Raw genomic sequence first — 12043 nt, forward strand, 5'->3', positions numbered from 1 at the left:
TTTTCTGGGGTGCCAACCCCTGGAATCACACCAGGAGACATATGCTTTCCAGACTCTGTGATAAATCATTCTGGAAGCTGGCTTTCTTGCATTAATTAAGGTAGCTATCACAGGGCCCGAAAGCCCACGATTCTTCAGAATGTGGGTTTCAATAGCCAAACCATTAAATTTAGCATTTGTAAGGTAAGATGGAATACCGGTCCCTGGGATATCAGGTCTGGACAGGGTGGTAGGGTCCAAGGAGAGCCTACCGCCATCTTCACTATTTCTGCATACCAAACTCCTCTGGGCCACACTGGGGCAACCAGAAGCACCGATTTCTTCTCCTGCCTGATCGTGCAAAGAAGTCTTGGCAGTAGCAGAATAGGAGGGAATGCATAAATCAGAGAGAACTGATTCCATGGAGTTACCAACGCATCTGTCCCGCATTCAAGAGGATCCCTCATTCTTGACACAAAGTTGTCGACCTTGTTGTTGAACCTGGACGCAAAGAGATCTACATCCGGAAACCACCTTCTCTGGCATACAAGACATCGGGGTGAAGAGACCATTCCCCTGGAACTAACTGCTGGCGGCTCAAGTAGTCCACCTGCCAGTTCTCTACCCCCGGAATGAAGACTGCCGATATGCATAGTACAGGTCTTTCTGCCCAAATTAAGATCTGGTTTACTTCTTCCTGAGCTGCACGACTCTTGGTGCCTGCGGTTTGAGAAGGTTTCAGTGAACCCAGAGAAGAAGTCACTCAGGTTCGGGTAACTTAAACGTGGAATGGACCAATCTAGCAAGAATTCCCTTGGACAGTCGATTGTTCCAGGACTGCCCCCCAACCCGAAAGACTGGCACCTGTTGTTACCACTGTCCAGGTAACTGGTAAAAAGGATTTTCCTTTCAGCAGATTTTCGGGTATCAACCACCAGCTGAGGCTCCAGTGTGTTGTAGGGGACAGATGCATCGGAAAATCTAACGCCTGAACCTTCTTGTTCCAGGCCGATAGGATACTGTTTTGCAGTAGCCTTGAATGAGACTGAGCGTAGGGAACTGCTTCGAATGAAGCCACCATCTTCCCCAACAACCTCATACAAAGAGGAATAGAAGGACCCTTCTTTGCCCTGACTACCTGAATCAGTTCTCTTATAGCACTGATCTTTGCTTGGGGTAGGAATACCCTCTACTGGGCTGTATCTATGACCAGACCCAAATACTCTAGTCTTCTTACTGGTTTTAAAGAAGACTTCTCTAAGTTGAGGACCCAACCTAGGCATTCCAGGTAGTTGATTGTGGTGACCAAATTTTGGTCCAGGCGGGCTACCGACCGGTCTATCAAGAGCAAGCTGTCTAGGTATGCTATTATTGTTATACCTTGGGCCCTTAATCTGGCCAGAGGAGGGGCCAAGATCTTTGTAAACACCCGAGGTGCAGTAGCTAGCCCGAAAGGCAGAGCTACAAACTAAAAGTGGTGTTTTTCTACTTTGAAACGCAAGAATTTTTGATGATCAGGGAAAATAGGTACATGCAGGTACACATCCTTGATGTCTATTGACGCCAGAAGTTCTCCTCCTTGTAGGATGAAGACTATCGATCGGATCAATTCCATGCGAAAGGACCCTATCTTTAGAAATCGGTTTAGATCTTTGAGATCTAGAATGGGTCTGAAGTCTCCGCTCGGCTTTGGTACCGTGAAAAGGTTTGAATAAAACCCCATTCCCTGCTCTTGCATGGAAACTACCATAATAACTTTTTGCGATAATAGTCGCTCTGATGCTAGAAGGAGAGACTTCTTTTTCTCTGGGTCTCTGGCTACATTTGATCTGAGGAAATGAGGAGAAAGGAATTCTCAGAATTCTAGTCTAGTGTAACCTAGAGTTATTGTGGAGACCACCCATTTGTCCTGAAATTCCTCCTGCCAGAGCCCTGAGAACTTTAGTAGTCTTCCCCCCACTCGAGTGAGCGGGGGCACCGCTTCATAAGGAGGTCTTAGCGTTTTGTCTTGAAGACCTTCTCCCCCAGGACTTCTTTTGTCCCTGGGGTTGACTCTGAGTTTTAACCTTTGAGCCTGACGGAGGAGGCCGGGCATGCCTGCCTGGAGGCTGATGACCCTGGCACTGGAGAAAGCGCACGTTTAAAGGAGGGACGTTTATGCCTTTTCTTGACTGGTAAAAGGGTGCTTTTCCCACTAGAGAGCCTTTGGATATAATTGTCCAAATCCTCTCAAAACAGTTTTGCACCACAAAAGGGAAATCCCACCAGGAGTTTCTTACATGGTGATTCGGCTGACCAATTTTACAGCCATAAGATTCTACGCATGTGTACCAATCCAAGCGTAAGGTGAGAAGTCTGAAGGATAGAATCTCTGATAGCATCAACAGCAAAACACAAAGCCACTGGTAGGTTAGCTAACCCCCGGGCTTGCTGTTCAGGTAAAGCTTTAAAGTGGTTGTAAACCCTTTTTAAAAAATCCTGAAAAAAAAAAATCCTGCAAGACAAAGACATAATGAGCTAGTATGCATAGCATACTAGCTCATTATGAATAACTTACCTGAGAACGAAGCCCCTGAAGCGGTCCTCCGTCTTCCTCTTCACCTCTGCCATGGATCCCGGAACGACTTCCGGATCTCGCGGCTCCGGCGCTGTGATTCGCCGGAGCCGCGATGACGTCCCTCCCGCGCATGCGCATGGGAGCCGACGCTCGCGGTATATTGCTGCGATCTGTGGCCTGCCCCAGTGCACCTGCGCGCCGCTGTCTACGGCGCATGCGCCGTAGACAGCGGTGGCTGTCTTCGGGCAAATATCTCTTAAACCGTATAGGTTTAGGAGATATTTCTTGGACCTACAGGTAAGCCTTAATCTAGGCTTACCTGTAGGTCAAAGTTGGTTGTAAGGGTTTACAACCACTTTAAGCACCTGTTTAACATGGTCTCCAATTGCTGCCACTGCAGGACGAGCTACTGAACCTTCCAAGGAGAAAACATTTTTTAATAGGAATTCCATTTTCTTATTAGTTGGATCCCTAAGCATCTGAGCGTTGTCAACAGGACAAGTCAGGCTTTTGTTTACGGAGGAAATGGCGGCGTCAACTTCACTAACATCTTCTCATCCTGAGAAGCTGAAGATGGCCCTTCTCCACTAGATTCCTCAGAAGTGGAATCATCAGTCTCCTCCCGATCCTCTGAGGGGGATTCCTCTCCTTTATCCCAGAGTTCCCCACTCTGAAGGTCCTGGGTGGCAGAGGGGGGCCTAGTGCGTTTTCTTCCACTGAGTGAAGATGCGATTAAGGCCACTAATCTTTCCTCTAAACCGTTTATGGTTGAGGAAAAAACCTCCTGTGTAATGTGCACAGGGGCTGAAGTGCCAGAAGCAGCTGCAGCCCCTGACCCCGATGGCTCTCTCTGGCTAGCCTCCCCGGGTCCTGCAGGGGGGGGAGGTGCTGCAGAGGGGGGGTCCTCAGAGCCTGAAGGGGACCCCTTAGAGCCCCTATTTTTTCTGGGTACTTGTACCTCTTCTACCTATAGTGCAAAGCAACAAAAGGTAGAGGTACCACGAAAAAATGTACTGACTGCTGAGCACTGTAGTTCAGCAACTGCCGCTGCTACTAAGACTCAGTCTGGTGCCACCTGGGAATGCCTACATCTTCCACACTCACATGCGCCTGTCAGCTCTGTGTCCCTCCACAGGCTGTGTGCATCTGAAAAAGAGTGCACTTTAAAGCTTGTGTAGCCTAGTGCTCCGCCCCCCCCACTCGCTTTTTAAAAACGAGAGTTTCCCGTGCAAGCAGAGGCTCTAACCCTGCTGGCAAGCATGGAGGGGAGGCTGGGGCAGAGGAGAGGGAAGGGCCAGTGGATGTGAAGCTGCTGTAATGGCAGTGGCGAACGGCTGTGGACGGCGGCGGGTGGTGCGGTATGTTACCGCTCTCTGCCCAGGCCTGTCTCAGGCCCCTAATCCATGGAGGGAGAATCCCAGAAGGAAAAAAACCCATTACCTTCATCCTTCCTGGAGCATGGCTAGAGAAGCATACAGCGTGGACACCAAGCAGACAGATCAGGCATGAAATATATCTGCTCTTGGCAGCCCCTGGTGGCGACTAAAGGCATAGCATACATTTACTTAAAAGGAGAAAACCTACTAGAATTAGAAAAATTCATCAGGAGTCTCCCTTACCTTATCCAGCTGCAGGGTCTGAATAACAGACCCAATCTTCATCTCTCATGGTGGGCTCCATTAGGGAAAAAAAAAACCTTCAGAGACTGGGGTCCCCTTGAATAGGGGGATCTGAAGTTCTGGGCCCATAAAGCACCCTGCCAGGAATATGGCTGAAAAAACAAATACTGGGTCCCAAGGTCCAGCTCTCTAAAAAGAGAAGTGTTACAGGTAAAACCTTGTTTCTGCGAACACAAGGCATGGGTACCATCCAATTTGGCCTGGAAAAGACACTTTGAATGGATCTGGTTGCATAGCTGACCCCAGTAAGGATATTCCAGCGGAGCTCAACACAGCACATCTTTACTTGTGACCAACACCTAAGACACTACCGAAAAAACTGAGGTACCTCCAGTAGGGGGAGGGGTTATATAGGGGATTGAACTTCCTGTCTAGGGTGTGCCAGTGTCCAATCACCTAGTGATACCCTATAACCCATCAGTAATTACTGAGTCTCTGTCTCCTGTGATGTATGAGAAAGAAAGCTCAATTTTGGTCTCATCACTCCAAATGACTTTGTGGCAAAAGGTTTGAGGTTCGTCTCTGTGCTGTTTGGCGTATTGTAAGTGGGGTACTTTCTGCCATTTACGTAGTAATGGCTTTCTTCTGTCGACTCGACCATGCAGCCGATCTTTCTTTAAGTGCCTCCTTATTGTGCATCTTGAAAAAGCCACACCACATGTTTTCAGAGAGTCCTGTACTTCACCTGAAGTTATTTGTGGGTTTTTCTTTGCATCCCAAGCAATTTTTCTGGCAGTTGTGGCTGAAATTTTAGTTTATCTACCTGACTGTGGTTTGGTTTAACAGAATCCCTCATTTTACACTTCTTGATTAGAATTTGAACACTGCTGATTGGCATTCTCAATTCCTTGGATATCTTTTTATATCCCGTTCTTGTTTTGTACAGTTCAATTACCTTTTCACACAGATCTTTTGACAAATCTTTTGCTTTGCCATGACTCAGGATCCAGTAACGTCAGTACAGCACTGGATGAAAGATGCAAGGGTCTGTCAGGAGTCCACAAACTCATTAACCTGTTATACACACACACACTAATTACAGGCAAACAGATCACAGGTGAGGATGGCTATTTTAAATAGCCATTCAAACCCCTTTCTGTCAACTTGTGTGCATGTTATCAGGCCAAAATCACCAGGGTATGTAAACTTTTTATCAGGGTCATTTGGGTAGTTTCTGTTGTCATCATGATTTAGAAAAGAGTAAACACATTTGATTGATAATAAATGGCTTCAGGGAAACTAACCATGAGTGAAAGAAATGTTTTTGTGTTATCATTCATATTCTCTGAAAATGGCCAAGAAATCATAAATTCTGCCAGGGTACGTAAACTTATGAGCACAATTGTATAGCAAACTTCCTTGCTGAAGTACTGTTGAAATAAAGTCATTATGCTACAAAAAAGGCTCTAATTTTTAATTAGCCTAAGCAGACTGATAGGATTGAAATAAAAGACAGGAACGGTGAGGCCTGATTCCTGTACAGAATTACTAAGGAAGCACAGCCATCATAATCAATCAAAAATAGGGTCGCTGCCAGAAAACTAGGTTTTTAAACATGTACATACATCATATTATCACACAATTTCAAAACACAGTTTCCCAATAAAATATTTTAACCGTATTTGACAATATTGTAAAACTGAGATATCTAACCTGGTTGGTTTAGTTGTAGGGTGCTCTTACTCCACTGGGACAGCCCAACAATAGCCACCATCTTGGCTCCAAGACTAGATCTCCTCTTCTTGGTTGTGGTAGTGCCAGCCACTTCTGGAGTTCCTGAGTTGCCTTTTTCTAGGTTGTACATCTCTCCACTGATGCTGGAGCTGCGGATGACATTCCTGGCTGAGGAACTAGCCTCCCCGTTGAACATTTTGGGGAGGAAAGATCTAGACATAAGAGAGGAATACAGAAAGGACACTCTATATAACACATTCACTGTACATAGCCATAAATTCCAATACTGAATTACCAAATAAGCATTACATTCATGATAAATAATAATACACATGCACTGTGTATGTGTAATAATAACAATTGGACAGAAAAAACACTTAAATGCTAATACTGTTACAAGTATTTAGATACACACTATACTTGCTTAATAGTCCCTTCTGGGTTGGGGTTTAGCAGAATTAATAGACACTTGGCTGAGACTTTCTCTCTCTCTCGCCACTTCCTCCTTCTAGGCACAGGAAGTGCATACATAATATAATTACAGACATTTACAAATTCAGTCAGTAGAGGGCATCAAATACCTACAGTAATATTAAGCAAGAAATTCTAAGAGCTGCACAAGACCCTGAATGGTGAACACTTTACAGCTGGATTGTGTAATCTATTGTACTTTCTTTTCTCCCCTATCATGCTGTGCTGTGCTCCATATAATAGCCAGTGAGTCGGTGAGCATTTGCTAAAACATATAGGATGTAATATACACCCATACAATACCTGTATGCATCTATGTGGGTGGCTGCTTCTGTTACCTCTATCTTCCTATGTGATCTGGAATCTTGGTTTAGGACCTATTCAGATTTCTTAGATTTTTTGGTACAAGTGTGTTGGCACATAAGTAAATTTTTTCTTTAGGTAGAATTGACCTTGGGCCTTTACATGAGTGGCCAATATTCTTACATTACCAGAGCTTGATTTAAAGTGATTGTAAAGTCTTAAGGTTTTCACCTTAATGCATTCTAAGGACATGCTCTATAACACATTGACTGTACATATCCATGATTTCCAATACTGAATTGGCAAATAAGCATTACTTTCATAAATAAATAACCAGATAACATAGATAAATAACTGGGAGAAAAGAATAAAGAAAATTTGACTTTTGTGATTAACTCCATAAAAGAATAATGCTATTTTCTTTGTCTGAAAACCATTATAATAAAAGAGAACTAAATACACACGTGTTTTTTTTTTTTGTGTGTCTAATATCTCTGCACTGCACTAAATTCTGTTACGTGCTTAAATCTGAAGAACAACAGTTATAGCTTCATATTTCCAAGACTAAGATAATAGTAAGGTAGGAACACATAAAGGAATGTGCCTGCCACAGTCTGTATTATATCCCTGCTTTTATTTAAACCCTACTGATTCTTGAATTTGGTGTAACTTGCCTATTACATGCTTGGCAGGGATCTTGTTTTTCAAAGATACTATATTTTTGTTCTGAAAAACAAAGCTCTCTCCAGCATATAGTATATTGCAAGATTATGTAAGAATTACGCAAACTTCATTGCAGACCTTTGTCACTGTCTGTCTATTATTTATTTCCTATTTTTTTGCATGCCAAGTGGGAGGGACTGTCTCTTATAATCACTCAATCAATCCCGGTGTTTTGAGAAAAAACCATGGGGAAAAGCACTGAGCCAATCATAAGATCAGGACATTATATTCCTGGTACATTCTGTACATAAACAGTGTACAGAATGCCCCAAAGTTACCATAGTTAGAGTGAAGTAACATTCAGGGGCCAATTTAAAAGCAGCCAGGCTGCACATTTATAAAGCACAGCAATGTTCTTTATAGATGTGCTTAACGCTCTGCCAACTTCACCTAATTCTAAAGATGACAGAGTGCTATTAAACGAATGGACATAAAAAATAAAGGCAGGAGGAGAGCCCTGTCAGTGACTTGCTAAAGTCACACAATCAGAATTCCTACAATCACAAGGCCCTCCCTGTTGTGCCAAGAATTTTCTGAACTGTCTGTGAAAATTGAGTGTTGGTGTGTGTAGCCAAGTGGAGTGTCAGGTGTGTTAAATGAGACACTGAGGTTTGGGTAGTTTTGAAAATAATAGGTGATAGTTGACCAATCAAATGTTTATACTAACAATTTCTTACAAGATGACTTGTCCAGGGAGGCCCGGAAACGCAGGCTAGACGGAGGTGCAGGGCTGGCATGACAAATGCAAGGTAGCCCCTATAGGGTTAATTTTAGTGAAGAACAAGGAAGGGGTGGAGTGGCAGGAAAGGAAGAAAAGGCAGCAAGTGTGGGGTCACAAGCTGGAAGTTGCCCGCCCACCCGCCCCTTTAGGTTAAGTTACTGTGTTGTTTGGATTTCAGGTTGTTGTCGGGTTTTTCCTTTTTCTTACAGGTTCGGTGGAGGAGGTCGTCATAGCAGTGGAAGGCGGTGTCTTTGGTCTTTGACGGGGTAAAGAAAATTAGGTGATGGAAGTGTGTGGGGGGCTCATAGGTGGTATGTGCCCCTTTTGGTGTATCCCAGCGGAAGGGTAGGCTGGGATACGGGTTTTGGTGACACTGCGGGAAGGTGGGGTTGTCTCCGGGCTGTTAAACGGCCGGAGGCCTGGTATGGTAAAATTTTGGTCCCGCAGTGGTTTGGGAAAAGGTAACGTTAAATGGAACCGAGGTACCGTCAAAGACCAAACGACTGGGAGTTGTAATTGCTGTTGCAATATATATAAGTATTTTTCTATTATAACATTAAAGTTATTTATTTTATTTTGGTTAAAGTTTTGGTTAAATAAAAGGCTGCTATGGCCAGTTTTATACTCCAAACTCCGGTGTGGTCTATTTATTGGGAATGGGGAAGGTAAAATGGGAATGGGAAAGGTATGGGTAGTAAAAGGGAATATTTACGGAAGGGGTAATTACCGAATGCATAGGTCATGCATTTACAGTATCCTTCATTGTTTTAAACATTATAATGGTAATCTGTGCTGCCTTCAAATTCCACCTTTAACTGCAACTGCTTCATTGTTTTAACCATGCTTAAATGGTAATCTACGCTGCCTTCAAATCCTTTACCTCTGTCCATATCACTGTGATGTTTGTTTTGTTTTCCTATTGTCCATACCTAAATTATGAGCTGGTTTTATCTTTATAGCCACGATCCCTTGCTCTCTTGCTGTATCTTGTGGTCTGTCTTTGGTGTGAGAAGTTTGTTCTGTCAGTCATGTGTTCCTCCTATGCAATCCTGACTGATTAATTGGCAATAATACCCCCACCCAAGTCAGTATAAATTTAGGCCTTCTCTAGGGGATGCCCAGGCAGGGGTTGCACAGGCAAATATGATTTTGGATTAAGTATTACACTACGGCGAATGCACAAAGCAAAAATCTACAACAGACTACTGCAGCACACTAAACAGACTACAGGTGTCCTTATTCCCCATAGAACATCTCTCATGCAGTCTGCTTCTCAATCTCACTACTCTGTATCATGCACTCCCTACTTTTCCTCCTAACAGTAGCATCCTCTCTCCTTAAACGTAATCTCCTTCACCCTTCTTCACCCCACAGTTTATATATATCACCCTCACTCCTGTCTTTACCATATTACTGCACTCATCAGCTCCTGCTAAATTTGAACCCACATACCAATAAAACTTCCAGAACACTGGGAAGTGTCCCAGCACATAAGTGACATTTCCATATCACCTCTCTCACCCTTCTGCTACTCCTAATGTCTGGGGATAGTTCAACAAATCCTGGAGTGACCATCATTAACCTTTGGCCAACATACCCAGCACCCCCTATTCTCTGCCAGCAGCCACAATCTACACAATCTAATTTCTATCCATCTTCTGCCTAGAACCAGCCTCCCCTTTTCCTGTGCCTTGTGGAATGCCTGCTCGGTTTGCAACAAACTTACCACCGTCCATTACCTATTTATCACAAACTCCTTCAACCTACTTGCAATTATGGAGACATGGCTTCAAGAATCTGACTTTCCTTCTCCTGTTGCCTTCTCCCATGGTGGCCTCCTGTGGACTCACTTTCCCAGGCCTAGTGAATGGAAAGAAGGTGGTGTTGAAATCCTCATATCCCCTCAAAGTACTTTTCAGGTTCTTCATCCACCCCCTCTCTGTCCTTCTCCTCTTTTGAAGCTCACTGTATTCTTCTATTTTCTCCAGTTTCGTAGAGAATTGCTGTGATCTATCAGCCTTCTGGACCGGTATCAAGCTTCTTTGACGATTTCTCTGCCTAGCTACCCTACTTTCTCTCCTCTGAAATCCCAAAAATCATTCTTGGTGACTTCAATATCGCTGTTAATCTTAACACTCCCCCTACCTCTAAATTTCTGAGCCTAACCTCCTCTTTGACCTGAAACAATGGGCAAAGGCTTCTACTCACTCTGTTGGCAAGTGCATTGACCTCATACGTTCCTACCTATGCACTCCAAACAAACTCTTCAACATTCCTTTTACCGTATATACTCGAGTATAGGCCGACCCGAATATAAGCCGAGGCCCCCAATTTACCCCCAAAAAAACTGGCAAACTTATTGACTCGTGTATAAGCCGAGGGTGAGACATGCCTGTCCATCCCTGTGTGTGTGTCCGTCCATCCCTGTGTGTCCATCCATCCCTGTGTGTCCGTCCATCCATCCCTGTGTGTGTGTGTGTCCATCCATCCATCCATCCCTGTGTGTGTGTGTCTCCATCCATCCATCCATCCATCCCTGTGTGTGTGTGTCTCCATCCATCCATCCCTGTGTGTGTGTGTCTCCATCCATCCATCCATCCCTGTGTGTGTGTGTATCCATCCATCCCTGTGTGTGTGTGTGTCTCCATCCATGTGTGTGTGTGTGTGTGTGTGTGTGTGTGTGTGTGTGTGTGTGTGTGTGTGTGTGTGTCCAGCCTACCTGTGTCCCGAGCCTTTGTCCCGAGCCTCCGTCCCGTGCCTTGCCTCCTTGCCTCCGTCCCGTGCTGTGCCTTGCCTCCGTCCCGTGTCGTGCCTTGCCTTGCCTCCGTCCCGTCCCGTCCCGTGCCGTGCCGTGCCTTGCCTTGCCTCCGTCCCATGCCCTCTTCGTCGGCGCCTCGGCGGCCATTGTAAAATTCAAAAGCTGCGCCGCCGCCTTCGCCTGTGATAGGCGGAACACTGAATTTCCCAGCAGCCTGTGTTCCGCCTATCACGGACATCGTATCATCCTCGTCCGTAGTACGAGGATGATACGATGTCCGTGATAGGCGGAACACAGGCTGCTGGGAAATTCAGTGTTCCGCCTATCACAGGCGAAGGCGGAGCCGGAGGCGCGGCTTTTGAATTATAGAATGGCCGCTGTCTGTCTGCTCGACACGCTGATCGAGCGGGCAGACAGCGATGACTCGAGTATAAGCCGAGGGGGGCACTTTCAGCCTCAAAAAAGAGGCTGAAAATCTCGGCTTATACTCGAGTATATACGGTACTCTCTCTGATCACCACCTTATTAGTTTCACTCTCTCCTTGTCTTCCTCCTCCTTGGCTTCCAACTACCAAACAATTACCCATAGAAACTTTCGCCATCTTAACCCTTCTCTTCTTTTTTCTGCTACAGATTGACTCTATGCCAAAATCTCATCCTTGTCCTGCCCCAACCTGGCCACTTCTACTTACAACAGTTCCTGTCATCCACCCTGGATACCTTGGCCCCCCCACTCACTACGCACAGAATCAGGCCTTGACCGCTACAACCCTGGCAAACAGACAATACCAAAAGCCTCAAAAAACAGAGCTGTGCTCTTGAGCATCTGTGGCATAAGACACAGCAAGATTTCAGCCAGTATAAATCTGCCCTCCAAAAATACCATTCCTGTCTCCACACTGCCAAACAGACTTACTTTATCACTCTCATTAACATCTACTCACGCAGTCCCTGTCCACTCTTTTCTACCTTAATGCTCTACTTCATCTGCCATAAACTCCACCCACTAACTTACTTAATGCCCAGGAGATTGCTAATCACTTTAAAAATAGGATTGAGACAATTTGTCTTGAGATCTCCTCCACTCTACAGATAACTCCCTCACTTTACACTCTTTGTCCTCCTGTACAATCAGTACTCTTGTTTAACCCAACTACTACAGAGGAAGTCAATAAACT

General features: G+C 44.9%; 1 protein-coding gene across 2 annotated transcripts in view; it reads right to left on the reverse strand.

The window, feature by feature from the left end:
* The window catches only part of RIMS3 (regulating synaptic membrane exocytosis 3), a 234914-nt gene that overhangs the window by 103046 nt on the left and 119825 nt on the right, over positions 1 to 12043 (reverse strand). For both annotated transcript variants that reach the window (XM_077481929.1, XM_077481928.1), the window contains exon 2: positions 5869 to 6101. In XM_077481929.1, coding sequence (XP_077338055.1) covers positions 5869 to 6085 — 217 coding nt within the window. In that variant the 5' untranslated portion in view covers positions 6086 to 6101. The remainder of the gene's footprint in view (positions 1 to 5868; positions 6102 to 12043) is intronic.

Source organism: Lithobates pipiens, unplaced genomic scaffold, assembly GCF_037356315.1.
Source record: "Lithobates pipiens isolate NorthernLeopardFrog02 unplaced genomic scaffold, aLitPip1_a1.2 Scaffold_16, whole genome shotgun sequence".
In the NCBI taxonomy this organism is placed as follows: Eukaryota; Metazoa; Chordata; class Amphibia; order Anura; family Ranidae; genus Lithobates; species Lithobates pipiens.